The sequence below is a fragment of the Pan troglodytes genome, chromosome 1 (assembly GCF_028858775.2).
Source record: "Pan troglodytes isolate AG18354 chromosome 1, NHGRI_mPanTro3-v2.0_pri, whole genome shotgun sequence".
NCBI classification, from domain to species: domain Eukaryota; kingdom Metazoa; phylum Chordata; class Mammalia; order Primates; family Hominidae; genus Pan; species Pan troglodytes.
In genome coordinates, this window is record NC_072398.2 from 228,054,732 (window position 1) to 228,081,697 (window position 26,966).

Sequence of the window (26,966 nt, forward strand, 5' to 3'; positions counted from 1 at the left end):
TCGCCCCCAGCAGACATCAGCTGGATATGCTCAGTGGCAGGCAGGGAGGCCATGGCCAAGATAAGAGAGTCAGAGAGCTAGCCTCAGAGAGCTCAGCCCCGGGAGCGAGATCCTTCTGTACTAGAACGTGCACAGGTTCAGTGCATAATTCCTCAACCCACAATTTGCTCTCTGCCCTTGCACTGTCCACAAGGGCAGGGCAGGGGCAGCAGCTTCTATCTCAGTCAGATCCCTATTAGTCATGGGCCGTCATCCTCTGCATGTCCACCACGTGCCTTACAGAGAACCGGAGGCCCAGTCCCAACCTCGCCCATCCAGCTGATGTCTGCTGGCCCCATGCACTGAGCGTGCAAGCTGCCCCGATCCAGTCCCTGACTCGATGGGGCTTACCTCAAGTGAGGGAGATGGCACTTGTCCACTACACACATAAGTCAGGCCCTAAGTGCTCATGAAGGGAACTGGTGGGGAGGTGATGGAGAATGACCGTGGTGGGGGAGGAGGGAGGTGCCACTTCCAGAGAGAGCTCAGGGAGCCTTCTGAGCAGGTGATGATAAGCTCAGCCTGGGGAGGAAGAGCTGGCCACAGACAGAGCCATGGAGAGAGCCACAGCCAGAGCCATGAACAGAGGAGAGAGCCCCAGGAAAGTTCTGAGGCGGGGGAGCACGGGGCATACTAAAAGACAGACACCAGGCGCAGGGTATGGGGAAGAAGGCACAGCTGGGCTCACACCAGGCGAGGTGACCAGCTGGGATTTCACCTGCCAAGCAACAAGAAGCCAGGAAGGACACTAGGCAGAGACGGGGCTTCTGGATCCACTGTCAGTGACCACACAGGAGATTCCTGCAAGGAGTGGGGGTTGGTGCTGGAGAGAAGAGGCTGGACTCGCTCATTCAGCCAACACAGGCGCATGGTCAGGAGGCAACACTAGGGCCACAGGGACAGGACAGGGAACTGGCAGACCCCACCCTCTAGACCTAACCTGTAGACCACAGACATAGTGTGAAGGTCGCAGAGACGGGGCTTGATGTGTTGGGGAGAGACAGAGAGGACCTGAGGGCGTGTCCTAGCGTGTGGGCGCCAGCAGAGGAGTAAGACGTGGTGCCATTTACAGAGACTGGAAGGCCGGGGGCGGGACAGATTGAAGGGACCAAAAGCAGGTTGAGTCTTGCGGAGTCTGGGGTTCCTATGAGACGCCCAGTGGAGGGGCCAGGCAGGCACCTCCGCCCGGGAATCAGGCTCTCCAAGGAGAGGTGTCGCATCAAGGACAAGGAATCCCGGTGGGAATCCTCAGCACCAAGACCTGTGTAAAGCCCTGAGATGAAGGAATCAGGGCTGGAAAACCAGGAAATCAGGACTTTCACAGCAAGTCATTTAGAAAACATAGACTCACTCACAGATGGACTGCGATGCACAAGGGCTGAGCCCTGAGAGGAAGAGATCAGGGCTGGAAAACCAGGAAACCAGGACTTTCACAAGCAAATCATTTAGAAAACACAGACTCACTCACGGATGGACTGTGATGCACAAGGGCTGAGTAGATCTAGGCTGAGCGAGCAAGGGGAGGAGTGGGAGTGTGAGATGGGGCGGGAGAGGAATGGGAAGGAGGGAGTGTGAACAGAAGGCTCACGATGGGCGCCAGGAGCTCAAGGAGGCAGCTGGGAGGGGCATGGGCGATGGGCAGCGGGGGTGATGAAGCCGGTTTGTGGGAGGAACCGCACTGTGAGGAGGGGAGAGGATCCTTCCAGAAACCCTCCCAGAGAGGCTTGCCAGGTGGACAGTGGTGGGCAAAGGTTCGTGAGAAGCACGGATGTACTGTAGCAGGGAAGAATGGGAGCACTCCAGGACACAGCAGGATGGCGGCCACATGCTGGCCGCACCCGTGACTCGCACGCAAGGGCATGGTGCCATCTGCCCAATCCTGCCCTTGGCCTGACATCCAATGGGGAATGTGGACGTGGATGTGCCCCTGGTCTTCTCCGCTCAAGGAGTCGCCATGAATCCACTGGAACAGACGCTGTTGGCCATCCCTGAAACATGCGGGTGTCATGCTCCGGCTCCTGCTGACTCAGGGCAAACCTGATCCTAGCCAGAGGTGGAGCATGCAGCCAGGAAGAACATGGACACGGTATGTTCACACACACAGCGCTCGGCCCACCACTCGCCCACGAACATTTTTCACGCCACTCAGCCAAAGGCAAATGCCTGCCCTACGCAAGACCAGCTCAGAAATCCATGACTTCCAAAGTTGGCTCTGTGATTATCAGCGCGTGCCAAGGAGCCTGTGTCTCCCTGAGATCTGAAACCTTGGCAGGAAGCTGAGATGAGAGATTGTTGCAGGGATGGTGAAGAACTGGTATCCTTTGCAAGAAAAATACTAACTGGTGGCTCCGCCGTGCTTCATTTCTGGCAGAGCCCTGACTTGGATGCACTCTGACTGTCGAACAATAGCCCTAAACGACAGAAGGTAAACCTCCATTTTAATAATTCATCTTCTTGGGTTTGGTTGTGCTTGATCAAATATACTAAACTTAGTAAAATAATTTGTCAAGGTTATGGCATCTTAGTACAAAAAAATAAAAAAGCAAGATCCCTGAATTGTGCTCAACACTATCCCCAAGCTGAGTGATGTGCGTGTGTGTGTGCATGTGTGTGTATGTGTGTGTGCATGCATGTGTGTGGTTGTGTGTGTGCAGATATGTGCCCAAGTGGTGGTGCATGCAGGGATACATGAATTTTAGCCAAGATCTGTTGCAAAGGGAAGCACAAAGCTTCAATGTGCAAGCCTCAAAGGAAGTTGCTAAACGCCTCCATCTTCCAGTTTGGAAACTAAAACTCGGCCATGGCTCTCCCCACTGAGAGGCACCATAGTGCGGCTACCGGTGTGGCCACTGCCACCATGCTGCTGAGTCCATATCTTTGCCCTGTGTCCCTGGACAAATTTCTAATCTTTCTTCCCTTTCCTTAGTTGTGCAGTAAAGATGATAACTATCGTAGTACTGACCTCGTGGGGCTGTGTTAAGGCTCAAGGCTTGGCAGAGTATTCTGTCCATCCCAGAACTCGCCCAGTCCTGTGTCGTTGCCACTGGTCTTCCCAGGTCCCCATGCCCCATCCAGATGCCACAAAGAGCAGCGTTTCAGGACCTGCGACATCTATGGGGTGGTGACTGCCATGAGAAAAAGTTCTTCAATGAAAGAGCTTCCTCCTGGTCCAAACCTCCCACACTGCCACACAGAGGTACTCAAAGCCACCCAGACCAGGTTCCCACATCATGGTCTCAGCCGATGTGGGGACACAGGATTTGGGAGGGGAATGGGGCAGGGGCAGAGGGCGCCACTGGGTCCCGGCCTCACATTTACAAAGGTCTCCAAAGTTAAAGTGTTGATGTTGCCTCCAAATATTTATAGTCATGGAGATATTGTGTCACAATTTAGAGGAGATTCAAAATCTGTGTCCCTCTCTCAGGCCATACCCCTATAGTGCTCTCACAATTACTGTTTTTAAATAAATCCTATAATTAGCTTATAAATTGCTATGGAAATATGGAACATGAAATGTGGAAATTACCTCCAAATTATCTTTTTTGTTAAAAACTTATATTTGCTCAATGTAAATATATTAAACCTACCACCATTTTGATATCTCTGTTTCAGAGCTTTTCTTTTTGCTTTCGTTTTCTATCTGCTTGTTTGCTTGCTTGTTTTCGAGACCCCAGATGAAGAGGGTGGAGTTAATCACATATTTATCCTATTGTAGTGTATTTTCACCATGGATCTTTGCAAGGTTCCCAGGTCATTTTGTTGTCTACACATTCCTTTCCGTTTCTCCCCACCCTGACTCTCACCTCCTCCCCTCCCCCGTCTCTCACCTCCTCCCCTCCCCCGACTCTCACCCCTCCCCTCCCCGACTCTCACCTCCTCCCCTCCCCCGACTCTCACCTCCTCCCCTCCCCCAACTCTCACCTCCTCCCCTCCCCCAACTCTCACCTCCTCCCCTCCCCCGACTCTCACCCCTCCCCTCCCCCGACTCTCACCCCTCCCCTCCCCCGTCTCTCACCTCCTCCCCTCCCCCGACTCTCACCTCCTCCCCTCCCCCGACTCTCACCTCCTCCCCTCCCCCGACTCTCATCCCTCCCCTCCCCCGACTCTCACCTCCTCCCCTCCCCCGACTCTCACCCCTCCCCTCCCTCGACTCTCACCTCCTCCCCTCCCCTGACTCTCACCCCTCCCCTCCCCTGACTCTCACCTCCTCCCCTCCCCCTGGAGGCAACAGTTTTGCTCTGATTTCCGAGTAGTTGCTTCTGCATTTCATGTTCTTACAAAATAGGCATTGCAGTCTTATTTGGGTGTATGTTTTGTTTGCATAAATGGTATTGCATTATATACCTCATTCTTCTCCTGACTTTTTTTCTCTCTAAAAATCCACTAGGTTCTGAAGTCTCACCCGTGTGGCAGGGGCACATTTGATCCAGGTTCCCATGGCTGCACATGGCTCCAGCACGATCAGCCACGGTTCACCTGCGCATTCTTTCTCTGATGGCCGGCACCCGGCTGCCTCCAATGCTCTCCCACATACCTCCTCCACACTGAACAGCCTCAAACCCGTGGACCGCGGCAGATCCCATGGAATGCCTCTGGGTTGTATACTCAGCAGCGTAACCACTGGGTCATAGCATCAGGAGCCCCAGATCCTTCTGGAAAGGCTGAAGCATCCACACTCCATCAGCCACCATGAACTTGCCTACAGAACCCATCCAGGCCAACATTTGGCTTAACCAGCTTTTTAACTGTTTGCCAGTCCAACAGCTGGAAAGTGGCATTGTGTTCTAGTTCTCATGTGTGTGATTACTAATGACCTTGAGCTTCTCTTTATATGCATACTAGCTTTGGGGTTTTTCTTTCTGTCATCTGTCCATATCCCTTGCCCATTCTTCTGCTGCGGTTGCTCTCCTTGTCTTTTTGATTGGCAGGAGTCCCTTGTTAATCCCTCATCAACTATTAACATTGCAAATATCTTTTCTCATTTGTTCAGCTGTGCATTAACTTTGTCCATCTTGTCTTTCATTTAACAAAAATCTCTAACTCTGACATAATGAAATGTGTCAATGTGTTACCCTATGGTTTGTGCTTTCAGATTTTTATTTAAGACATTCCTGCTTATAAGTAACAAAGATTTTTCTCCTGTATATTCTTTTAACTTTTGCTTTTGCTACTAGGACTTTAATTTAACTAGAATCCAGCTGTGTATATGGTGTTAGGTAGAATTCACGGCTTTTAAAAAAATGTTTTATCACAGATTAGTACTGCTATGGTTTGAATGATTATCCGCTTCAAAACTCATATTGAAATTCAGGCTGGGCGTAGTGGCTCACACCTGTAATCCCAGCACTTTGGGAGGCTGAGGTGGGCGGATCACCTGAGGTCAGGAGTTTGAGACCAACCTGGCCAACATGGAGAAACCCTGTCTCTACTAAAAATACAAAAATGAGCCGGGCATGGTGGCATATGCCTGTAGTCCCAGCTACTCGGGAGGCTGAGGCAGGAACATCACTTGAACCTGGAAGGCGGAGGTTGCAGTGAGCCAAGACCATGCCACTGCACTCCAGCCTGGGCAACAGAGCAAGATTCTGTCAAAAAAAGAAAAAAAAAAGGGAAGGAAGGAAGAAATTTAATTGTCATGGACACAGTATTAAGACCTAGGACCAGGTTAGGCATTGTGGCTCACACCTGTAATCTTAGCACTTTGGGAAAACCAAGTTGGGCAGATCACCTGAGCTCAGGAGTTTGAGACCAGCCTGGGCAACACAGTGAAACCCATCTTCACCAAAACAATAAAAAATTAGCTGGGTGTGGTAGAGCACACCTGTGGTCCCTGCTACTCCAGAAGCTGAGATGGGAGGATCACTTGAACCAAGGAGGCAGAGGTTGCAGTGATCTGAGATTGTGCCACTGCACTCCAGCCTGGGTGACAGAGAGAGACCCCATCTTTAAAAAAAAAAAAAAAAAAAGGTCTTGGGACCTTTGGAGGTGATTAGGCAATGAGTGCTCGTCCCTCTTGAGTGGGATTCGTGTTTTTATAAAAGGACAAGTTCATCCCCCTCTTGCCCTCCTGCCTTCTGCCATGGGACAATGCAGCAAGAAGGCCCTCACCAGATGTCAGCACCTTGACCTTAGACTTCCCAGCGTCCAGAACTGTGAGAAAATACATTTGTTTGTCATAAATTACCTAATCTCAAGTATTCTGTTGTAGAGCACAAAACAGATGAAGATTGATACTGAGATTTATCAAATGCTTTTTCTGCATTGACTGAGATAAAATATATTTCTTTAATCTACTACAATAGTGAATTATATTGAGAGATTGTTAGATATTCCTGGATGAACTCTACTTCATCACTTATTTTTCTTAATATACTTTTAGATTCTATTAACTAATATTTTACTTAGGATTTTTAAAACTCCATTTATAAATAAATGGGTCTATATATTTTTTAATTCCTGTTGTCCCTATTTGATTTTGAAATCCAGATTACATGAGCCTCACAAAATGAGCCAGACAGTTTCCATTCATTTTCTAATTTTCCAAATATCTTGTATAAAATAGAAATTAACCATTCCTAGAAAATATTATAGAAATCTCCAAAAACAATTATCCAGACTTGGATTTTTTTGGTGCCTTTGACTGCCATTTAACCTCCTTCACATGCATTCATCTATTCAAGTTATCTGTCTTGTCTTTCACAAGTTTGGCATTTTATGCTTTTTATAAGAATTCGTCCGGCCAGGCACGGTAGCTCACACCTGTAATCCCAGCACTTTGGGAGGCCAAGGAGGGCAGATCACCTGAGGCTGGGAGTGCGAGACCAGCCTGATCAACATGGAGAAACCCTGTCTCTACTAAAAATACAAAATTAGCTGGGCTTGGTGGTGCATGCCTGTAATCCCAGCTACTCAGGAGGCTGAGGCAGGAGAATCACTTGAACCTGGAAGGTGGAGGTTGCAGTGAGCAGAGATCGTGCCATTTTGCACTCCAGCCTGGGTAACAGGAGTGAAACTCTGCCTCAAAAAAAAAAAAAAAAAAAAAGGAATTCATCCATGTCATCTAAGTATCAAATTTGTTAAATATGCCTATGCATAATACCAATTTATTATCTTATTTATTCCCCCTCTTGCCCTCCTGCCTTCTGCCATGGGACAATGCAGCAAGAAGGCCCTCACCAGATCCCATTTTTATTGGTCTTTCCAGAAGTCTGTCTAGCATATTAAATTTTTTAAACCAGATTTTGATTTTGTTCATCCTCTGTAGGTTTTATTCATTCTATCTGTTTCTACTCTTATATTTTTCAGCTCCTTTCTTATGTTTTCTGGGAGTGGAGTTGGATAGGTGTTGCTCTCTTGCTCTTTTTCCAGCTGCTTGTGTTAAATAGCTAGCTCATTTGTTTTTCCCATTTGTTGTTTCCTGATGAACGCATTATAATCTTTCAATATCCCTTTAAGAGCTACCTTGGCTTTGCCTGAAGGCATGTCACTGATTTGGGCAGGTCACATTGCATATACATAGAGGAAGTGCTCACATAAGTAGAGTGCTCACTCTATGCACTTCTTTTTTTTTTTTTTTTTTTTTTTTGAGACGGAGTCTGGCTCTGTTGCCCAGGCTGGAATGCAGTGGCGCGATCTCGGCTCACTGCAACCTCCGCCTCCTGGGTTCACGCCATTCTCCTGCCTCAGCCTCCTGAGTAGCTGGGACTACAGGTGCCCACGACCACGCCCGGTTAATTTTTTTGTATTTTTAGTAGAGACGGGGTTTCACCGTGTTACACTCTATGTACTTCTTAATTTCCTTGATCATTTCCAAGGGCTATCCATAAATATATTAATTACTTTCCAAAATATTGGAGTTGTTTAAAAAATTCTTTTGTTAATTTTAATGTCATTGATTTGTGATTAGAGAATGCAGTTTATTTTGTATTAATTATTAGAACTTTATTGAGACTTCCTTCATGGCTCAGTGTCTGGCCTATTTTGGTAAATGGTGTGTGCATGCATGGGGGAAAGGCATAGCCTCTGTCTGATGAATGGTAAGTTCTCTACATATCTCATATCTTCAGCTTACTCATTGTATTGATCAAGACTTCAGTATCTGTTTTCTCTGTTCGATCATTAAAAGCTCCAACTACAATTGTTGATGTATGTTTTTCTCCCTGGATTTATAAGTATTGCTTGATATTTTTAGAAGCTGTTCAATTAGATTGACCCTTGAACAGCATTGGGGTTAGGAGCTCTGCCCCCATAAAGTGTATTGCTTTACACTTTTGACTCCCCCAAAACTTGATTACTAACAGCCTACTGTTGACCAGAAGCCTTACCAATACCATAAACAGTCAGTTAACACAAATTTTATCTGTTATATAAGTATATACTATATTCTTACAATAAAATAAGCTAGAGAAAAGAACATGTTATTAAGAAAATCATAAGGAAAAATATTCACTGATCATTAAGCAGAAGTGGATCATCTTAAGATCTTTTTTGGGTTGTTTTGTTTTGTTTCTTGAGACTGGGTTTTCTTTGAGACTGCACTCCCAGGCTAGAGTGCAGTGGCGCAATCAGGGCTCACTGCAGCCTCAGTCTCCCTGGGCTCAGGTCCTCCCACCTCAGCCTCCCGAGTAACTGGGACTACAGGCACACGCCCTGCTAATTTTTTGTAGAGATAGGGTTTCACTACGTTGCTCAAGCTGGTCTCAAACTCTTGGGCTCAAGCCATCCACCCACCTTGGCCTCCCAAAGTGCTAAGATTACGGGTGTTGAGACATCAAAACTGAACCCAGCCATAAAGATCTTCATCGTTGTTGTCTTCACATTGAGGAACCTGAGGAGGAGGAAGAGGAAGAGGAGGGGTTGGTCTTGCTGTCTCAGGGGTGGCAGAGGCAGAGGAAAATCCACATATAAATGGACCCAGCCAGTACAAACCCATGTTGTTCAGGGGTCAACGGTATGTGTACATAATGAATTGATCTTTAATTATTTAGAATTAATGGGTTTCTGTCCTTTTTTTAAAAAAAATATTAAATCTTGTTTTGTGCCTTTATCTTGTCAAAATTGTGATAATACCACTCGCTGTATCAGAGAGTTAACCTGCAGATTAAACATGTTATTCCATGTAATGCATTTTAAACCAGGTCTAGAATCCTGAAACCCTGCTCAGCGCTAACTTTGTTGTTTTTCCTTTTTTTCTTTTTTCTTTTTCTGTTTTTTTTTTTTGAGACAGAGTCTCACTCTGTCACCCAGGCTGGAGTGCAGTGGCACAATCTCTGCTCACTGCAACTTCCACCTTCCAGGTCCAAGCGATTCTCCTGCCTCTGCCTCCCAAGTAGCTGGGATTACAGGTGTGTACCACCAAACCCAGCTAACTTTTGTATTTTTAGTAGAGACAAGGTTTCACCACGTTGGTCAGGCTGGTCTTGAACTCCTGACCTCAAGTGATGCACCTGCCTCAGCCTCCCAAAGTGCTGGAATTACAGGTATGAGCCACGGTGCCCAGTTTGTTTTTCCATTTTTAATAGACCGTGAGTCTCAAACACTCAAGGTGGCCAGGGCACCTCTGCTGGACTCCCACAGGCCCTACCTGGCTCTCCTACCTCTCCTCTCAGCACCAGGGGACTCCCCTCCCTGCAGAAGGTGCACGAGGGGCTGGGGAGGGAAGAGAAAGTGCCACTCTCTAAGACAAATCCCCCTCCTGGAGGAAGCTAGAGGACAAATGTCCTTCCAAAGCCGGATGAGTGAGCGTGGGCCAACCCAGAGGAGAGAATCCAGAGAGAGTGGCGATCTTGACAAAATAGACACAGAGCAAGCAGCACAGAATCCACCACAGAGCTGCTCAGTGTGACAGACGGCTGCAAGCAGAAGCCCTCAGATGGGAGTGATGAAGGAGCAGCCAGCCCCCCATGGAGAGAAGCTTCCAGAAGGATTGCTCTGCTTCGCTGGTTGGACATCGGCCCACCTTGAGGTCTCTGGACATGCGGGTGGCCCAGAACCAAGTGGCCCAGAACCAGCGGTCACTCATTGACATCCCAGGGTCACCCAAGGTGGGCCCTGGAGTCCGGCATCAATCACTCCCCCAGCAGGGATTGCGACCTCGGGACCCCGCTGCTGAGGGTAACTCAATCACTGCCAGGAGCGCCGGCCCCCACGCAGCTGTCGATCTGAGTGAAACTCTGGGTTTTCATAACACGGGCCCTTCCAGGATGCCTCTCTTCCCAGCTTTATCACCTCTGCCATCCAGCCGCTTTTGAAAGAAAAAAAAATAAGCCAAAGGGGATAATAAGTAACAATTTTTAAAACAGTGTCTTGTTCCTGGTGGTTTACTTGGGAGAAGAGTAACAGATTTGACAAACCGTCCCTGGTAGGTTCTGGACTAGACCCCTATCCAGGGCTGGAAGGAATTAGGGTCACCAGGCCCTGACCTCAACAGGCCCAGGGCTTATACAAACCCTGCTCCCCAGGAGTCAGATCACCTGGGAGCTCCTGGGTCCCCGCCGCCCCTGCTGAACCACAGTAGCCAGGGAGAGGCCCAGGAATCTCCACTCTAAAGTGTGGCCGGTTACTCTGATGCGTGGCTCAGCCCACTGGCCCTGCCTGGCCCCACCACAGCCTCCTCCAGGTCATTCGCACACAGCAGCCCCAAGGGATGAGGCCACCCCTACCTCTTGTTTAAAGTTCTGACCCATAACCCGCAGCAGCATTGTCCGAAGTGGGTTCCGATGTGCCTTTTGTGGGAGAGGTTCTACTGTCTGGTAAGTCTGGGAGTGAACACTGGTTGACACCCCAGTTCTCAGGCAGCATGAGCCCCCGTTGCTTCGGAAGGCTCATCTCCAAAAACACACAGAGGCAACATTCTCAACCCTGAGCTTATGAAATCCCATCCGTCTTTCTCTGAAGATTAAAAATAGGAAGGCAATCAATGAATATTTTTGTGCACCCTATGGCAAATATTAACTGTTATGTACTTGTTTTATGAGAAACTGGAATAATCCTTTGGGTTCTAGCTAGGCCCCAGCTCCCTGACCTGCAAAATAGGGCTCACTTCATATAAAATATGGAAACCGGCAATGGTTAGGCTCAGAGAAGTCAAGTCACCTGTTCGAGGCCACACAGTTGAGATGTGAACCCAGCCCAGCCGAATCTAAAACCCAAGCTTCTGCCCCCATGCCTAGGTGCTTCCCAAAGATGAAAAACACCAACTGAAATGGAGGGTCAGGACCCAAGAGAAAAGTACCACGACTGATAAGAAGCAGGGATGAGGAGGAGACAAAACTGGCTCCTAGAGGTGAGGCTTCAGATATGGCTCCAAGCCCGCTCGCAGACCACATGGAGAGAGGTGAACAGGTGGGTGGGTCTCCCTATCAGAAAGGAGGCAGCATATGCGTTCCTGAAAAGAAAATTCTGTAGCAGTTGACCTGGGAATGCTGTGTGATAAAATAGGAATATAATTCTCAATACCATTTTCATGGAGAAATACGGTGGGAGGACACCCTGCCTGCAGCTGTTTTTTACAAAGGCCTCCGCAGGAGTCGGTGGCACAGCGGGAAACTGCTCAGTGAGGAGCTGTCTTTGCACATGCACGGTCCCGTGGTCTAGACACGTGGACTTCTTCCTCCAGAGGTAGACTTCAGGGTACCCAGAGACATGGACGGACTGCGTATCCTGCAAATAATCATCTGTCTTTCAAAAGCAATTGTTGGGCTTTTGGTAGAAGCCAGGGAGCAGAGACACCGTCGTGGCTGGTGATGCATGGGTGCTGTTGGTGAGGCTGACAACCCGGTGTACAGGCAAGGAATTTAATCAAAATTCCTGGTGGGATTAAATGTCTCCATACCTCCAGAGAGACGCTACAGGAAACCAACTGTTTATGCACAGGGGTAGTTTGGGCTCCACTTCAAAAGATAAACAATTGTCTGATCACATCCCTCAAATTCTACACAGTAGAGCTTGGCCAGAATTCCCCGGCATGGAAACGCCATTTGCCAACTGCAGCCATGGAGAAGCACCTGGCGCCACCCGGACCGTCTGATTTTAGCCACAGGGAGTCTCCACGCACCCTTCAGATAGAACAGCTTAGGAATGAGCTTCCTACAATTGAATAAATCAACTTTCCTTATAGAATTATTGTTGTTCATTTAAAAATCATTAGATCGTCACTTTGCTTAAATTTTAAAAATCCAACAGGATCATAGAAGGATTATTTTCTCTTTTTTACTCCTCTATTCTTGGGGAAGAAGTAAAATGTGCTAATGATTTTCTTCTGGCTTAATAAAGAAAAATAACAAATATTATACCTTTAAGAAAACAAAGATGTTGGTTCAAATATTATTGCCACTTCAACACATTATGAAGTAAGACAACTACGCAAAGATGTTGGTTCAGATATTATTGCCACTTCAACACATTACGAAGACAACTTATCAGAATTACAGCTCACTTTTAAGACAAAAGTGACCTTTTCCAGACTCTCTGGAGTCCAGGATCTTGGAAGATGCCTTCATTAGCGGTGACGTTTCCAAGCACAGCTTTCTTTATTGCAGCATTAAGGGAGGCACGTCAGTATCCTTCACCAGAAGTTAGACGGGGCTATAGTTTCCAAGCTAAGCCTGAGAAACTCAACACTAACAACAGAGAGAATGGACGGGCAACAATATCTTAGCAAATAGAAACGGGAACAGAGAATGTTCCCTCCAGTCACTCTCAATGACAGCAATCGGATAAGAGTCTGTCACGCCATCACCCGCAGTCAGACGCTGGGGAGAACTGCCAGGTCTCTCTTCATGTGATCCAAGGTGAGGGGTACTAGTCATGTGACCACTTTGCAGGCACAGGGGAGTCACTGGGTCTGGAAACAGGGACAGGTCCAGCTTGGGCATGTGGGTGGCCAGCCTCCAAGGTGATGCCCAGTGACCCCACCTCCTGATATTCACACCTCCTGCCCAGTTCCTTCCCCATGGCATCAGGACTGGTCTGTGTGATCATCTGGCAAAAGGGTGATGTCACCTCTGAGATTAGGTTATAAAAAGACTATGGTTTCCTTCTTTGTATCTATCTCTGTCACTCTCCTCTTCCTCTTTTTTTCTCTCTCTCTGTCTCATCCTCTTTTTATGTCTCTGTCTCCCTCACCTCCCTATTTCTGTGTCTCCCTCTTGTCTCTCTGTCTTTCTCTTCCTTTTTCTCTCTTTTGTCTCTCTCTGTCTCTCTCCCTTCCCTTTTTCTGTCTCTGTATCTTTTTCTCTGTCTGTCTCTCACTTCCCTTTTTCTATCTCTCTCTGTCTCTTCTGTCTCTGTCTCTCTCACTTCCCTTTTTCTCTTTGTCTCTCTCTGTCTCTCACTTCCCTTTTTTTCTCTGTCTGTCTGTCTCTACTTCCCTTTTTCTCTTGGTCTCTCTCTGTCTCCCACTTCCCTTTTTTTTTTTTTTTTTTTTTTTTTTGAGACAGAGTCTAGCTCTTTCACCCAGGCTGGAGTGCAGTGGCACGATCTCGGCTCACTGCAAGCTCCACCTCCCGGGTTCACGCCATTCTCCTGCCTCAGCCTCCCGAGTAGCTGGGACTACAGGCACCCGCCACCACACCTGGCTAATTTTTTGTATTTTTAGTAGAGATAGGGTCTCACCGTGTTAGCCAGGATGGTCTCGATCTCCTGACCTTGTGATCCACCCACCTCAGCCTCCCAAAGTGCTGGGATTATAGGCATGAGCCACTGCACCCGGCCTCTCACTTCCCTTTTTTCCTCTGTCTCTGTCTCTCTCTACTTCCCTTTTTCTCTTTGTCTCTCTCTGTCTCTCTCACTTCCCTTTTTTTCTCTGTCTCTCTGTCTCTGTCTCTCTGTCTCTCTCACTTCCCTTTTTCTGTCTTTCTGTGTCTGTCTCTCTCTGTCTGTCTCTCACACTTCCCTTTTTCTGTCTATCTCTGCTTCTCTGTCTCTTTCTGTCTCCCCATCTCTCTGTCTCTGTCTCTCTCTGCCTGTCTCACTACCCTTTTTCTGTCTCTCTCTCCCCATCCCTTTCTCTCCTCACTCTCAAATTATGGGGACAGCAAGCAGTCATGCTGTAAAGCAGCCTTACAGAGAGGCCATCAGGCAAGGAGCTGCATCCTGGGCCCAGCCGACAGAAAGTGAGTGGGCCTGGAAGCAGCCCCTCTGGCCCCAGTCGAACCTTCAGACGAGGCAGCCTTGGCTGACAGGTTGATGGCAACCTCGTGAGAAACCCTGAGGCAGAACCCCCAGCTAAGTCCCTCCTAGATTCTAGAGCTCAGAAACCATGAGAGACCATCAATGTCTGTTGCTCTAAACTGGGTAACTTGTGAGCAGCCGTAGATAATGAGTGCAACAGGGACCCAGGCGGAGCCAGGCAGGGCCCTTCTTGAAGATGACGAGGAACACGAGCTGGAAGCTGCAGGGAAGCATCAGGCCACAGCGAGAGAGGCCAGGCGAAGGCCCACAGAGCCAGGCGAGGGACTATCTAGGAGAGAGAGTCCTGAGGCCATCGCCTGGACCCATGAGTCCAGCCCTGCCTGGAGGGCCACCCCCAGAGCCCTTCAGGAACTCCCAGCAGCACTAATTAGTTACACCCTCCTTTCCAATTCCATTTTGAAGTGGGGGTCTTGCAAGCGGGCAAGCCCTGGCTGAATCACTGGGTCTGTGAAGCTCTGCTCAGGACCCACACCCTACCCAGGGACCAGAGGTGGCCCCAGAGTCAGCACAGATGGGGCAGCCCTGTAGCCCAAGACCCTCTCTTTGGCCCCAGCAGGAGTTGGAAGAAGTATAGACTTTCCTGTGAGCTCCCGGCCCAGGGGCTGTGGGGTTGTGGGCTCTAGAGGGGCACTGCCTCCAGCCTCCCGTCACTGCAGAAAACAGGAGAAATTGCAGATGGCAGGCCAGGAGCGGTGGCTCACACCTGTAATCCCAGCATTTTGGGAGGCCAAGGCAGGTGGATCACAAGGTAGGGAGATTGAGACCAGCCTGGCTAACACAGTGAAACTCTGTCTCTACTAAAAATACAAAAAAATTAGCCAGGTGTGGTAGCAGGTGCCTGTAGTCCCAGCTACTCGGGAGGCTGAGGCAGGAGAATGGCGTGAACCCGGGAGGCGGAGCTTGCAGTGAGCTGAGATCGCGCCACTGCACTCCAGCCTGGGCGACAGAGCAAGGCTCCATCTCAAAAAAAAAAAAAAGAAAAAAAAAAGAAATTGCAGAAGGCAGCGAGTGACCCATCAGCACAGGGCTCTGGGGCTCCCTTCAGAGGAGCTGCTCCAACAAGGTGGAGAAAAATGATGGGATGCCTGGGAGTTCCTGTTGCATTTCCACATGGTCCACTTGGCCACAGCACAGGAGACAGCTCCCGGCTACGGGCATGGCCCTCACCCCTGCGTTACCAAGACCTCCGGGGGATGCAGACAGCCCCAGCTGGGCTGGGCAGGTGAGGCCTTCGCCCTGCCTTCTGCATCCCCCTCCCTCATGCCCAGCCTGGACTCCTCTTGCTCTTCCTCTGAAATGGTCTCCTCCTGTTGCTGTAACCCAAACCCTACCGAAAAGGACTGCCACTCAGCAGTCACCCTACCTGTTCATGTGCAGCAGGTCTCTCTGTAATGTGAATTATCCACGCCTATTTAAATGTTTAATTCTGCAAATACATTGCAGAGGGAAGCGTGCTCCCCTCTCTCCTCCATTGTGGTATGTGGCAGCTCTTCTAGGACCTGTTCCCTGGGGTCCTGGCTGGCAGGGGATGTGTCTGTCTGCCCTGCACACACACAGGGAGGAACTTGTGTTGCTCCCGACCAACCTTCCGCCACGCACAGAGCCCCTTGTGTCCAAAACAGAGAAAGATGCCCAGCAGAAACTAAGGACACCGGCATTGGCAGCAACTGAGGTTCTAGTCTCCACTCTGGCACTTGTTAGCTGTGTGACTTGGAGTGGCTGATTTAGCCCCTCTGTGCTTGGGTTTCTGTCCCCTGGAAAGGAAGGAGGCTGCTGCTCCAGTTCCCGCAGGCTGCTGTGTGTTCAGTGGAAGAGCCCACCGTGAATGCTCCAAGGTGAACAAGTGAGCTAGCGCCCAGTGCCTGCCGTGAGCCCACCGCTCCCAGCCTGTGCAGCGCCCCTGGCCTGAGACAGGAACCCCGGTGCCCTTCCTATTTCCCTGAGGGACTGGCAGTACACAGGCTCCCAAGATGCAAGGTCATGTGGCCTGGGCTCTGCCTCTGGTGGCTTCAGGGCAGAGCACGAGCCCCAGACACTGGCCCCTTAGCCCCAGACATTCAAGGCATAGGAGCAGCCCATCCCACCTGCACCCCATCTTCGGCCTCAACACACCCTTGTTCTTCAGGCTTTGCTGGGAAGCCTCCTCCTCCTTCTGAGAAGACCCTCTCACCTCCCTTTCCTTTTGAAGGTGAGAAGGGGAAGATTCCGGAACATCGTGTACTGCCTTGCTACATCCCTATCGTGATTAGCAGCTGGATATGGGGCAGCCAGAGAGTGTGAGGTTCAGGAAAGCAGAACTCAGTGGCTGGCACTGTAGAAGACGAGAGAATTGAGCTGGCACTAAGACGGGGCAGGCACGGGGCAGATAAGACCTAAGACAGAGTGGGCAGGGAGGGACGTGGAACATTCCAGGCACACGGAGCAGGCAGGCCCCATTGGAGCAAGGATTTCATCTGAGAGGAGCACAAGGTTAAACAGCGAAGTCCATGTGCGGCCAGTGCAGAAGGTGCTTGGCTGCCCATCCGAGGGCTGGGCTTGGAGCCCCTGCTGCCCGCCCTCAGGAGCCTGCAGTGATTCCGTGTCCCCCAAGACACTCAGACAGAGCGTGGAGTCCCAGTGACTTCAGACGACAAGTCTCCTGAGAGGCTGAAGCAGGGATGGACCAGCCTCACTCCCAGCCTTGCACAGATGAGGAAACTGAGGCCCAGCAAGGGGAACGACCCACACCCAGGCTCAGCCCAGGTACAACGCAATTCTGCGGCCTGGTTCCAGCCTCCTGGCCTGGCCTGCCATCAATAGCGTTGCTATTACCTGCTGATGGAAGGATAAATAGAATAGCAGATGTTTGTAATTATAAACTTCTTAAGACTTTTTTTTTTTTTTGAGAGGGAGTCTTGCTGTGTCGCCCAGGCTGGAGTATAGTGGAGCCATCTTGGCTCACTGCAGGCTCAGCCTCTGAGATTTAAACGATTCTCATGCCTCAGCCTCCCGAGTAGCTGGTGTGTGCCACCATGCCTGGCTAATTTTTTTGTACTTTTAGTAGGGATGGAGTTTTGCCATGTTGGGCAGGCTAGTCTTGAACTCCTGGCCTGAAGTGATCCGCCCACCTCGGCCTCCCAAAGACTTTTTCTTGTAGAGATAAGGTCTCACTCCGTTGCCCAGGCTGGTCTCAAACTCCTGGACTCAAGCCATCCTCCTGCCTTGGCCTCCCAAAGTGCTGGGATTGTAGGCGTAAGCCACCACGCCTGCCAGACTTTTTTTTTTTTTATGGACCATAACAAACTTCAGTGTCGTTTCATTCCTTAATGTGGCAACTTCAAAAGACAAAAGGAACTCTTTTTTTTTTTTTTTTAGACAGAGTCTTGCTCTGTCACCCAGGTTGGAGTGCAGTGGCATGATCTCGGCTCACTGCAACCTCTGCCTCCCAGGCTCCCAGGTTCAAGCAATTCTCCTGCCTCAGCCTCCCAAGTAGCTAGGACTACCGATACATGCCACCACGCCCAGCTAATTTTTGTACTTTTGATAGAGACGTGGTTTCACCATATTGGTCAGGCTGTTCTCAAACTCCTGGCCTCAAGTGATCCACCCACCTCAGGCTCCCAAAGTGCTGGGATTACAGGCCTGAGCCACCATGCCCGGCTGAGACGCAAAGGAACGCTCTAATGTAGTTTCCTACTGCTGCTGCAACAAATCACTGGAAATTTAGCATCTTAAAACAACATGAAAGTATTGCCTTGTAGCTCTGGAGGTCAGAAGTCTGAAACAGGGCCCCCTCGCCTATAAGCAAGGGTCTGCAGGGCTGCGCTCCCTCTGCGGGCTCTGGGGGGATCTGTTGCTCGCCGTTTGCAGCTTCCAGCAGCCGCTCTCATCCCCCGGCTCGGCCCTTCCTCCATCCTCAGTCGGGCCAGCACAGCATTTCTCTCACCTCCTCTCCTGCCTCCTCTTCCCCATGTGAGGACCTTTGTGATGACTCTGGGCCACCCAGATAATCCAGGGCCACGTCCTTATTTTCAGGTCAGTTCATGAGCAACCTAAATTCCATCTGCGACCTTAGTCCCCCTCTGCCCTGCCAGGTGACATATCCACTGGCTCTGGGAATTAGGATGCAGACAACTTAGGGGGCCATTACTCTCTGCCCACCACAGTAACCAAACGTCTCAGCCTAGGAGGAATTTTTGGTTTCAGCTGAGTCCCTTTGCACCTACCACAGCGATCACACAGAGTGACCCTGCTGGATCGGATGAGCAGTGGCACGGTCAGAGAGGCCAGGGCTAGCCATGCTCTAAGGGAACCGGTCCTTGTCATGGAAAAGGAAGCTGTGCCCCAGTGCCCATGGCCTGGCCTGGAGTCCAGAGGCACTGGTCCCCATGGCCGACTCCCCACATCCAGCAGCGAGCTCGAGGCCACAGAGCAGTTGCCTCTCAGGTGTCACCTTTCCTCACCCTGCCCCCAGGGGCACCCCTTCCTCACGCAGCGCAACCTGGAACTATCTACTGCACAAGGAGGCCCCAACATCCCCCAGGCGCACGTCCTGGGGGCTGCATACATGACATGGCTAAGGACCAGCTTTCTGCTGAGCGAGTCATGTCCTGTGTAACTCCAGGGAGTGCTGTTTTCAGTGTCATCTATGTGGATGGTGCCCCCAAAGTTGTGCAGTGCTCCACCTGGGCAACTACCCATGGCATGCCTGAAGATTAGAGTGAGGAGTGGAAGGGAGTGGGACATTCTCCACCATGGGATTCAGGATGAAATAATGAAGACTACTCCCTGTATTTTCTTGACAGTGGCACACCCATGATCTAACCTGCCTTATCCTCAAGAAAATTCAACTACTTCTGGGTCAGCACCTGAGTGTTCCCTGAGGGCCAAAGTTAGAAAATCCAATCATGCTCAGGCCAGCTGAGACGAGAAACTCCCATGCCCACCTCACAGCTGAGTTGAGCTGTGGGGATGGCAAATAGTTTACCCAGGACCATGTGGCTAATAAGCAGACTCAGGCTGTCAGGAGAACAAGCTGCTCTGCCCCCAGTGTGCTGTGTAGCCCTGGCGGAGGCACTGTACCCATCAGAGTGCCCACTGGCAAAGCCACAGCGGGGAGGTTTGGTTCTCCCAGCAGCCGGAGGGCAGCAGCCAGGTGTGGAGGAGTGGCGGGTCTGAAAGCAGCTGGCATCTGCGCAGCTTTGGCTCTCTGATGGACAAGGAGGGGCGCTGCTTCCATCACCTGGAGCACTGCTGCTGCCGAGGCTCAGAAGTGCGATTTTTCACTAAGAATCCTACGGAGGGGGAAGAGACAGCACTTGCAATCCGCCCTGAAACATGGGCTTCTAGTGGAAGCTCATCCACGGGGCTGCAGCTCTGCTCCAGCAGAGCCATCCTGTCCATGCCCTGGGGTGTGGGAACTGCTGGTGCCAGCAGAGCCGTCCTGTCCATGCCCTGGGGTGTGGGAACTGCTGGTGCCAGCAGAGCCGTCCTGTCCATGCCCTGGGGTGTGGGAACTGCTGGTGCCAGCAGAGCCGTCCTGTCCATGCCCTGGGGTGTGGGAACTGCTGATGCCAGCAGAGCCCAGGAGAGAAGACAGAGACGGAGACCTGGGCCTGGGCAGGTGCACCGCTGGCACTGGGACATACAGGCATCTCCATGAATGCCCAGCACGGCAGCCCCTTCCCACGGCCTCGTATGTCAACCCCATGGCAACGTTTAGGGTGCCCTGGGCAGGTGTTACTGTTGCTTGTGATACAGAAAGCAAATTGTCCCAGGACAGCACGTGTCCCTTCTCCCTTTTCCAGCCCCTCCTGGTCCCTCACAGCCTCATCTCACTCAGCCTGGCTGCCCCCCACCACCTGTCCAAACAGCCTCCCTGCCACCACCCCAGACCCCGGGTCGTACTGCCACAGCCTCCCTCTCCCTTCCAACATGAACACCCCGAGAAGCACAGGGGCTGGCGCCTCCAGGGCAGCTACATTGCAAAAGCGCTTGACCACAAAAGCCCACGTTCACCGAAGTGTTACATAAAAACCTGTAGACACTTCTGAAACGATGCTTTGCCCACGCTCCAGGTGAAGCAGCCTCTGCGCCAGCCCTTCCGGAATCCGCACTCAAAGGTTGAGCTTTGCGCACCATCCTGAAAAACTTTAGGGCCCAGGTTGGGGGACAGTATCAGGGAACAGATGGATTTTATCTATTTGACACTCCACATAGTAACATTTTGTTATCTAGGCCATGGAGACTGGGACTGAGGCCAGTGGAGTCCCAGGGGAGGTGTTCCACCAGTGACAGTCGCGATGAACCCCCTGCATTCCCACCCCTGTCCTGTGTCTCTTTCCTCCACACTCAGCTCATGGATATAGAAAGCTTTCTCTGTTCACTGCCGCCCTGAGCCACACAGCAATGCCCTGTCGCTCCTGCACACGTGACCTTCGGAAGGCGCTGCCTCCCCAGCCAGCAGCTGGAGGTCTTCAAGCCAGCCACGAGGGCGTGTGGAGTATGCAGTCACTGCTGCCTGGGGCAGCTGGGGCTTGTGCTGATTTGGTCAAATCCCCCAGGTACCTCCAGGACCCACGGAATCCACCAACTACACCAATGAGGAAGCTGCCCCAGTGAACGGCCCTTCACACGGCCTCTAGTCACTGAAGGCCACAGGGCATCTCCTGTGTGTCCAGCCCTCCTCTGTGCCCAGCGCTTGCTTAGTGGTCCCTATGTGACTGTCCTTGGGGAGGGCAAGACGCGAAAATGCACAACAAACCCTGAGCTGTAAGCGACTGAGCCCTTACCCCCGATGTGTTCAAGCCCCAGCAGAGCCAGAGAACCACGTGGCCCAAGGGTGTGAGTCTCCTACCCCTCTGCCACCTGCTCTTGGAAAGCAGTTAGTGACCAAGGGAAAGAGATTGGAATCAGGGGCCCTAGAGCACCCGAGCCAGTGCCCGGCACTCAATGGTCCTGGAGGTGGCCTTGGTCACTTCACCCCCAGAGCAGCCTGCAGAGGGTCCGGCCCCTCCACACAGGAAACATCTAAGCGGGGCTCTGGCTGTTTCAGGCCCCTGCCCCACAGAGCCAGCCCCGAGGACAGCCCTCAACCTACCCCAGCACGCCAAGACATGGGAAGAGAGAGGTTGGGACCCAATTAGGGAGACCTGTGCGTTTGACAGGGAAGGCTGTGGCCGGCGGGGAGGGCACTGTGGGCTGGTGCCCCCTGCCCCCCGGGTGTCAGACAGAGCAGGGTAGAAGCTGTTTTGGACTGTTTGTGGCCCCCCAAATTCATATGTTGAAATCCTAACCTCTAAAGCGATGGTAATAGGAGATGGGGACTTTGGGAAGTCATAGGTCATGAGGGTGGAGCCTCACGAATGGGATTAGGGCCCTTATAAAGGGGGCCCCCAGAGAGCGGCCTCTCCCTCTTTCCACCAAGTGAGAACGCAGCAAGAAGGCTGCACCAGAAAGGGTCCCCACCAGAACCTGGCCGCAGGCCCCCTGGTCTCAGAGCAGCTGGAGCCAACAGAGGCAGAGCCCGTACACGCTGCTCCCCAGAGGAGACCAGAGGGCCATGGGTGAAAGAAGGGACCACAAAGAAAACGTGATCCGTGCCCTTCCTTCCCTTTCATCTCAAAACCACAAACATCTTCAGGCCTGAAGATTAAAGCCCCTGCCTGTGGACAACTCCATGCCCTCCCCGTCAGCAGTGTGGCCCCACTCCTCTCTCTGTGACACATCCTGCAACTCCATGCCCACCCCATCAGCAGTGTGGCCCCTTCCTCTCTCTGTGATGCGTCCTGCAACTCCAGGCCCGCCCCGTCGGCAGTGTGGCCCCTTCCTACCTCTGTGACACGTCCTGCAACTCCATGCCCACCCCGTCAGCAGTGTGGCCCCACTCCTCTCTCTGTGACACGTCCTGCAACTCCAGGCCCGCCCCGTCAGCAGTGTGGCCCCTTCCTCTTTCTGTGACACGTCCTGCAACTCCAGGCCCGCCCCGTCGACAGTGTGGCCCCTTCCTCTTTCTGTGACATGTCCTGCAACTCCAAGCCCACCCTGTCGGCAGTCCGGCCCCTTCCTACCTCTGTGACACGTCCTGCAACTCCATGCCCACCCTGTCGGCAGTCCGGCCCCTTCCTACCTCTGTGACACGTCCTGCAACTCCATGCCCGCACCGTTGGCAGTGTGGCCCCTTCCTCTTTCTGTGACACGTCCTGCAACTCCAGGCCCACCCCGTCGGCAGTGTGGCCCCTCCCCTCTCTGTGGCGCGTCCTTCTGGGCAGCTCTAGCTTCAGCCAGGGCCACAGGGCAACGCAGACTCAAGAGCGCTTGGTTGATTCATGGCGGTCACAGCCACTGCTGTGCCCCAGGAGCTCAGGGCCCCGCGCCCAAGTGCCTCCCAAGAACCACTGGGGGTCGGGCGCAGTGGCTCACATCTGTAATCCCAGCACTTTGGGAGGCCAAGGCAGGCAGATCACCTGAGTTCAGGAGTTCCGAGACCACCCTGGCCAACATGGTGAAACCCTGTCTCTACTGAAAATACAAAAATCAGCCAGGTATGATGGTGTATGCCTGTGATGCCAGCTACTAGGAGGCTCAGGCAGGAGAATCACTTGAACCCGGGAGGCTGAGGCTACAGTGAGCCGATGGTGCCACTGCACTCCAGCCTGAGTGACAGAGTGAGTCTCTGTCTCAAAAATTTAAAAAATAAAATAAAATAAAATAAAAAATAAACAGAACTGCTGGGACCTGGGACCCCCCTCCCAGGCTCAGGCATGACCCCCTTGCCACCTGCTGTCTTGGCTCAAACCTCTCCCAGGGGCCACCCCTGGCCACCCCCCACTTTCTAAACTGCACCCTGCACTCCCATCTCCGGGGCTCCCCAGTTCCCTCTCCTCCCTCACAGCTGACAAGGTGTCACGAGCATCAGATGAACGAACACACACAGCACACACGTCACCCGCCTTGCGCACAGTGGCTGTTCAGCATGAGATTTAACTTTGAATATTCACAGAATTTCAGACACCGTCGATAGCAAAGCACTGCCTTATTTTATGAACCACTAAGAAAGAGAAAATGCTGCCAATTAAACTGACATGACGCTTTCTTATCACTCATAACTTTCATTTTACGCTTATTGAAGGAGCTCTTCTGGACTTAATTAGACATGGATTTGTACTGGCCATCACTTTGGCACACACAAAAAAGAAAGATATCAGCAAAATAAAATTTGTTAAGATATTTCTAAAATGTGTGCACATTAAGTCCAAATATTCCAACTCCATTTCCCTCCGAGCCATCAAGCCCTGTGCTTGTCCTCATGCTGATGTCCTCTGAGCTGTCAGAAGCATCCAGGGTGCAGCTGATTCTCAAAGAACATGTAAAAGGACGAAGAGCCATAGCTGCAGGGCCCAGAAGCCTGCCTGGGGCTGATGGAGTCAGCCTGCTGCCTCTCGCTTAGGGGATTTTTCTGCGAAAGGCTGATTCTCAACATTCCGGCCACTTGGTCTCCTAGGGGCAAGCATGCTCTGCCGTTGTCTTGAGAATTTTCTACCAGGCCCACACCCATCTGCAAGCTTTGAGACTAAGGCTGTCTTGTTCAGGCAAAGGCAGGCCAGTGTCTTATTCAGGCACAGACAGGCCCAGTGGCTGCATGGCTGGCCGCTATGGTAAGACGTCTTCAATTACAAGATATGTCCTGATTTTGGAGATGTCCAAGCATTAAAAACTAGGCCAGGCATGGTGGCTCACTCCTAGCACTGTGGGGGGTGGAGACAAGAGGATTGCTTAAGCCCAGGAGTGTGACATCAGCCTGGGCAGCATAGCAAGACCCCAACTCTACAAAAAATAAAAAATTAACCATGCGGTAGCAAATGCCTGTAGTCCCAGCTACTAGAGAGGTTGAAGTGGGAGGATTGCTTGAGACCAGGGAGTCGAGGCTGCAGTGAGCCGTGATCACACCACTGCACCGCGGCCTGGGAGACAGAGTGAGACCCTGTCTCACAAAAATAAAATAAATAAATAAAAACTGCATCCTCAACAGGCTGAGGCTGGAGGACACCACAGATTTAGGAGTTTGAGGCCAGCCTGGGTGACACAGCGAGACCCTCTCTAATTTTTTAAATAAAAAAAAAATTAAACAGATAATAGGCCATTGTGTTTTTACACACAAAGCCCCCAACAAGCCTCAAAGCATCCCTCTCCCTGGTGGTCACGACAAAGTGACTCAACTCACGCCCTGCTTCCTTTTCAATCCTGCGTTGACTCCAGAGCCAATGCAGTCCCAGCCCTGCTATGACTCAGTGGCCTTGGCACTTCCAATTGCCTGCTGGGTGCCTCATCTGTGAATTGGGGCTGTGAACATAGCAGAGCCTCCCCCTCGGGGCTGTGATAAGAACTAAGGAAGTGACACTCTTAGAGCCCATTGAAGGCTGGGGCACACAGATGTGAGTGCTGGCCATACATGCACTCCATCCCATAGCATCTTTCCATAGGATCACGACTCCACCCCACACCATCACTCCATCCCACACCATCACTCCATCGATAGAATCACTCCATCGATAGAATCACTCCATCCCGCGCCACCGCTCCATCCCGCGCCACCGCTCCATCCCGCGCCACCGCTCCATCCCGCGCCACCGCTCCATCCCGCGCCATCGCTCCATCCCGCGCCATCACTTTATCCCACACCATCCTTAAATTTTGCACCATCACTCCATCCCACACCATCCTTCAATCCCCCACCAGCACTCCATCCAGCACCATCACTACATCCCGCATGATCACTCCATCCCGCGGCATCAATCCATCCCCCACCATCGCTCCATCTCACACCATGGTGCCATCCCGCACTATTGCTCCATCCCACACCATCACTCCATCCTGCACCATCTCTCAATCTTGCACCATTGCTCCATCCTGCACCATCGCTCCATCCAGCACCATTGCTCCATTCCACACTATCACTCCATCCCGCACCATCACTACCTGCAGCAACATTGCTCCATCCCACACCATCGCTCCGTCCCGCACCATCACTACCTGCAGCAACATTGCTCCATCCCACACCATCGCTCCGTCCCACACCATTGCTCCATCCCAAACCATTGCTCAGTCCCGCTCCATTGCTTTGTCCCACACCATTGCTCCATCCCGTGCCATCACTCCATCCTACACCATCACTGTGTCCCAAATCTAGGGTGGGGCCCAGGAACATGCATGACAGTCAAGGGACCTCGGGGGTTCCATCAGGACCTGGACCCCACGTGACTTCAAGACTGTAGTGGGCTGAATGGCAATCCCAAGAAAAGATATATCCACATGCTCACCCCCAGAACCTGTGCACAGGGCCTTATTTGGGGAACAGGTCATTGCCGACGTGATCTGGTGAAGGATCTCCAGATGAGATTTATCCAGGATTATCCAGATGGGCTCTGACTGCAATGACAAGTGTCCTTAGGAGACAAAAGAGAAGAGGACAGAGGTGGAGGCAGGGATTGGGGCTACGCAACCATAAAGGAAGAAAGCCCGGAGCCACCAAGAGCTGAAAGACAAGGACGCCTCCACCCCACAAGCCTCAGAAGGAGTACGGCCCTGCAGACACCTTGATTTCAGACTCCTGGCCCCTAGAACAGAGGGAGAATGAATTTCTATTCTTTTAGGGCACGCAGTTTGCAGTCATTTGTTACAGCAGTGGGAAATGCAGATGCTGGCCTGCCAAGGAGGCAGTCGCCCAGGGCCACTGAGAGCAGGCACAGAGAGATGCCTGCTCCCAAATGCCAGCTCGATCACCAGCTGTCCCTAAGGAGGCATCCTTGACATTAAGACCCCAGTTCCAGCTCCACCGCAGACCTTGACTCTGACCACTTCATCCATCTCCATGGCCACTACTGTCTCTCCCCAGAAGTCCTACTTTGGAGGAGAAAGCTTTGGGATGCAACCATGGGGAATGGATGATAACTCTGCGTCTCTTTATAAAACTGAGTTAGAGGATGAGGGGGAGATGCAGGCAGGGACCCCAGCTCCCTCGGGTGGAAGCAGGAGTTACAAGGTCTTCGAGTCACTTCCTAGTGGCAAGCTGGTGCCAGGTGACCAGAGAGACCGGCCAGGCACAAACTTCAGCACAATCCAAGAAGGCGCGCCTGAACAACTTGGTAGTCAGAAAGTTCTAGAAAGAACCTGTTTTTAGTGTCTGGTGTCTCTAAGTCTTACATCGTTTTTAAAAAGATAGTTTTGTTTTGAATTGCCCACCATCCTCTTTTCCACATGGGGCCTCTCAAGGATGTATCTGGCCCTCCACAGGCTGCTTCCCCCAGTAGCTGGGCAGGAGAAAACGACACTTCTGGGTTCCTGCCCTGTCCCTGAGCATCCCCCTGAGCTTTGTGAGCTCCACACTCACCATCCAAGACCAGCCTCAGTCTCCTTCCATACCTGTGCCTGCTGGAAGGCGAAGACGGTGTCCATGCCCCTTGGCTCCCTGGAAGGAGCAGAGGGTGAGAGCCAGTGGAGGTTGGGAGTCCATCAGCCTCCTCTGAGCCAGCCTCAGGGGTACAGGGACCGCCCAACTTACCCGGACCACCCCACAGAGTGGCAGTGGCCCCACAGTGGTCCTGCAGGCTCCTGAAGACACACACATGAAATCCGAGGGTCAGAAGGACCCCGAGTAGTCCGGCCTCTGCAGAGGTTGAGAGCCAGTGGAGACCGGGGGTCCATTGGCCTCCTCCGAGCCAGCCTCATGGGGACAAGAATCGCTGACTTACCCCAAT

General features: G+C 51.7%; 1 protein-coding gene and 1 long non-coding RNA gene across 4 annotated transcripts in view; one reads left to right on the forward strand and one right to left on the reverse strand.

Annotated features, from left to right (window-relative positions):
• LOC134809435 (uncharacterized) overlaps positions 1 to 26,966 on the reverse strand; it is an 82,803-nt gene that overhangs the window by 36,147 nt on the left and 19,690 nt on the right. The window contains exons 3-5 of one of the 3 annotated variants that reach the window (XR_010155158.1): positions 26,600 to 26,677; positions 25,530 to 25,655; positions 23,159 to 23,957 (exon numbers count right to left, since the gene is read on the reverse strand). The exons of 1 other annotated variant lie outside the window; for it this stretch is intronic. Coding sequence is in view for 1 of the 2 variants with exons in the window: in XM_063805583.1 (XP_063661653.1) it covers positions 8,810 to 8,866 (57 nt within the window). In the remaining variant the exon portion in view is untranslated. Of the gene's footprint in view, positions 1 to 3,001; positions 3,165 to 8,769; positions 8,867 to 23,158; positions 23,958 to 25,529; positions 25,656 to 26,599; positions 26,678 to 26,966 lie in introns of those variants that run through there. One more of the 3 variants, XM_063805583.1, reaches the window with a different exon arrangement.
• Positions 2,378 to 8,176, forward strand: LOC129143295 (uncharacterized). Its single transcript, XR_008546561.2, has 2 exons — positions 2,378 to 2,464; positions 4,427 to 8,176. It is a non-coding gene; the product is annotated as an uncharacterized LOC129143295 (long non-coding RNA).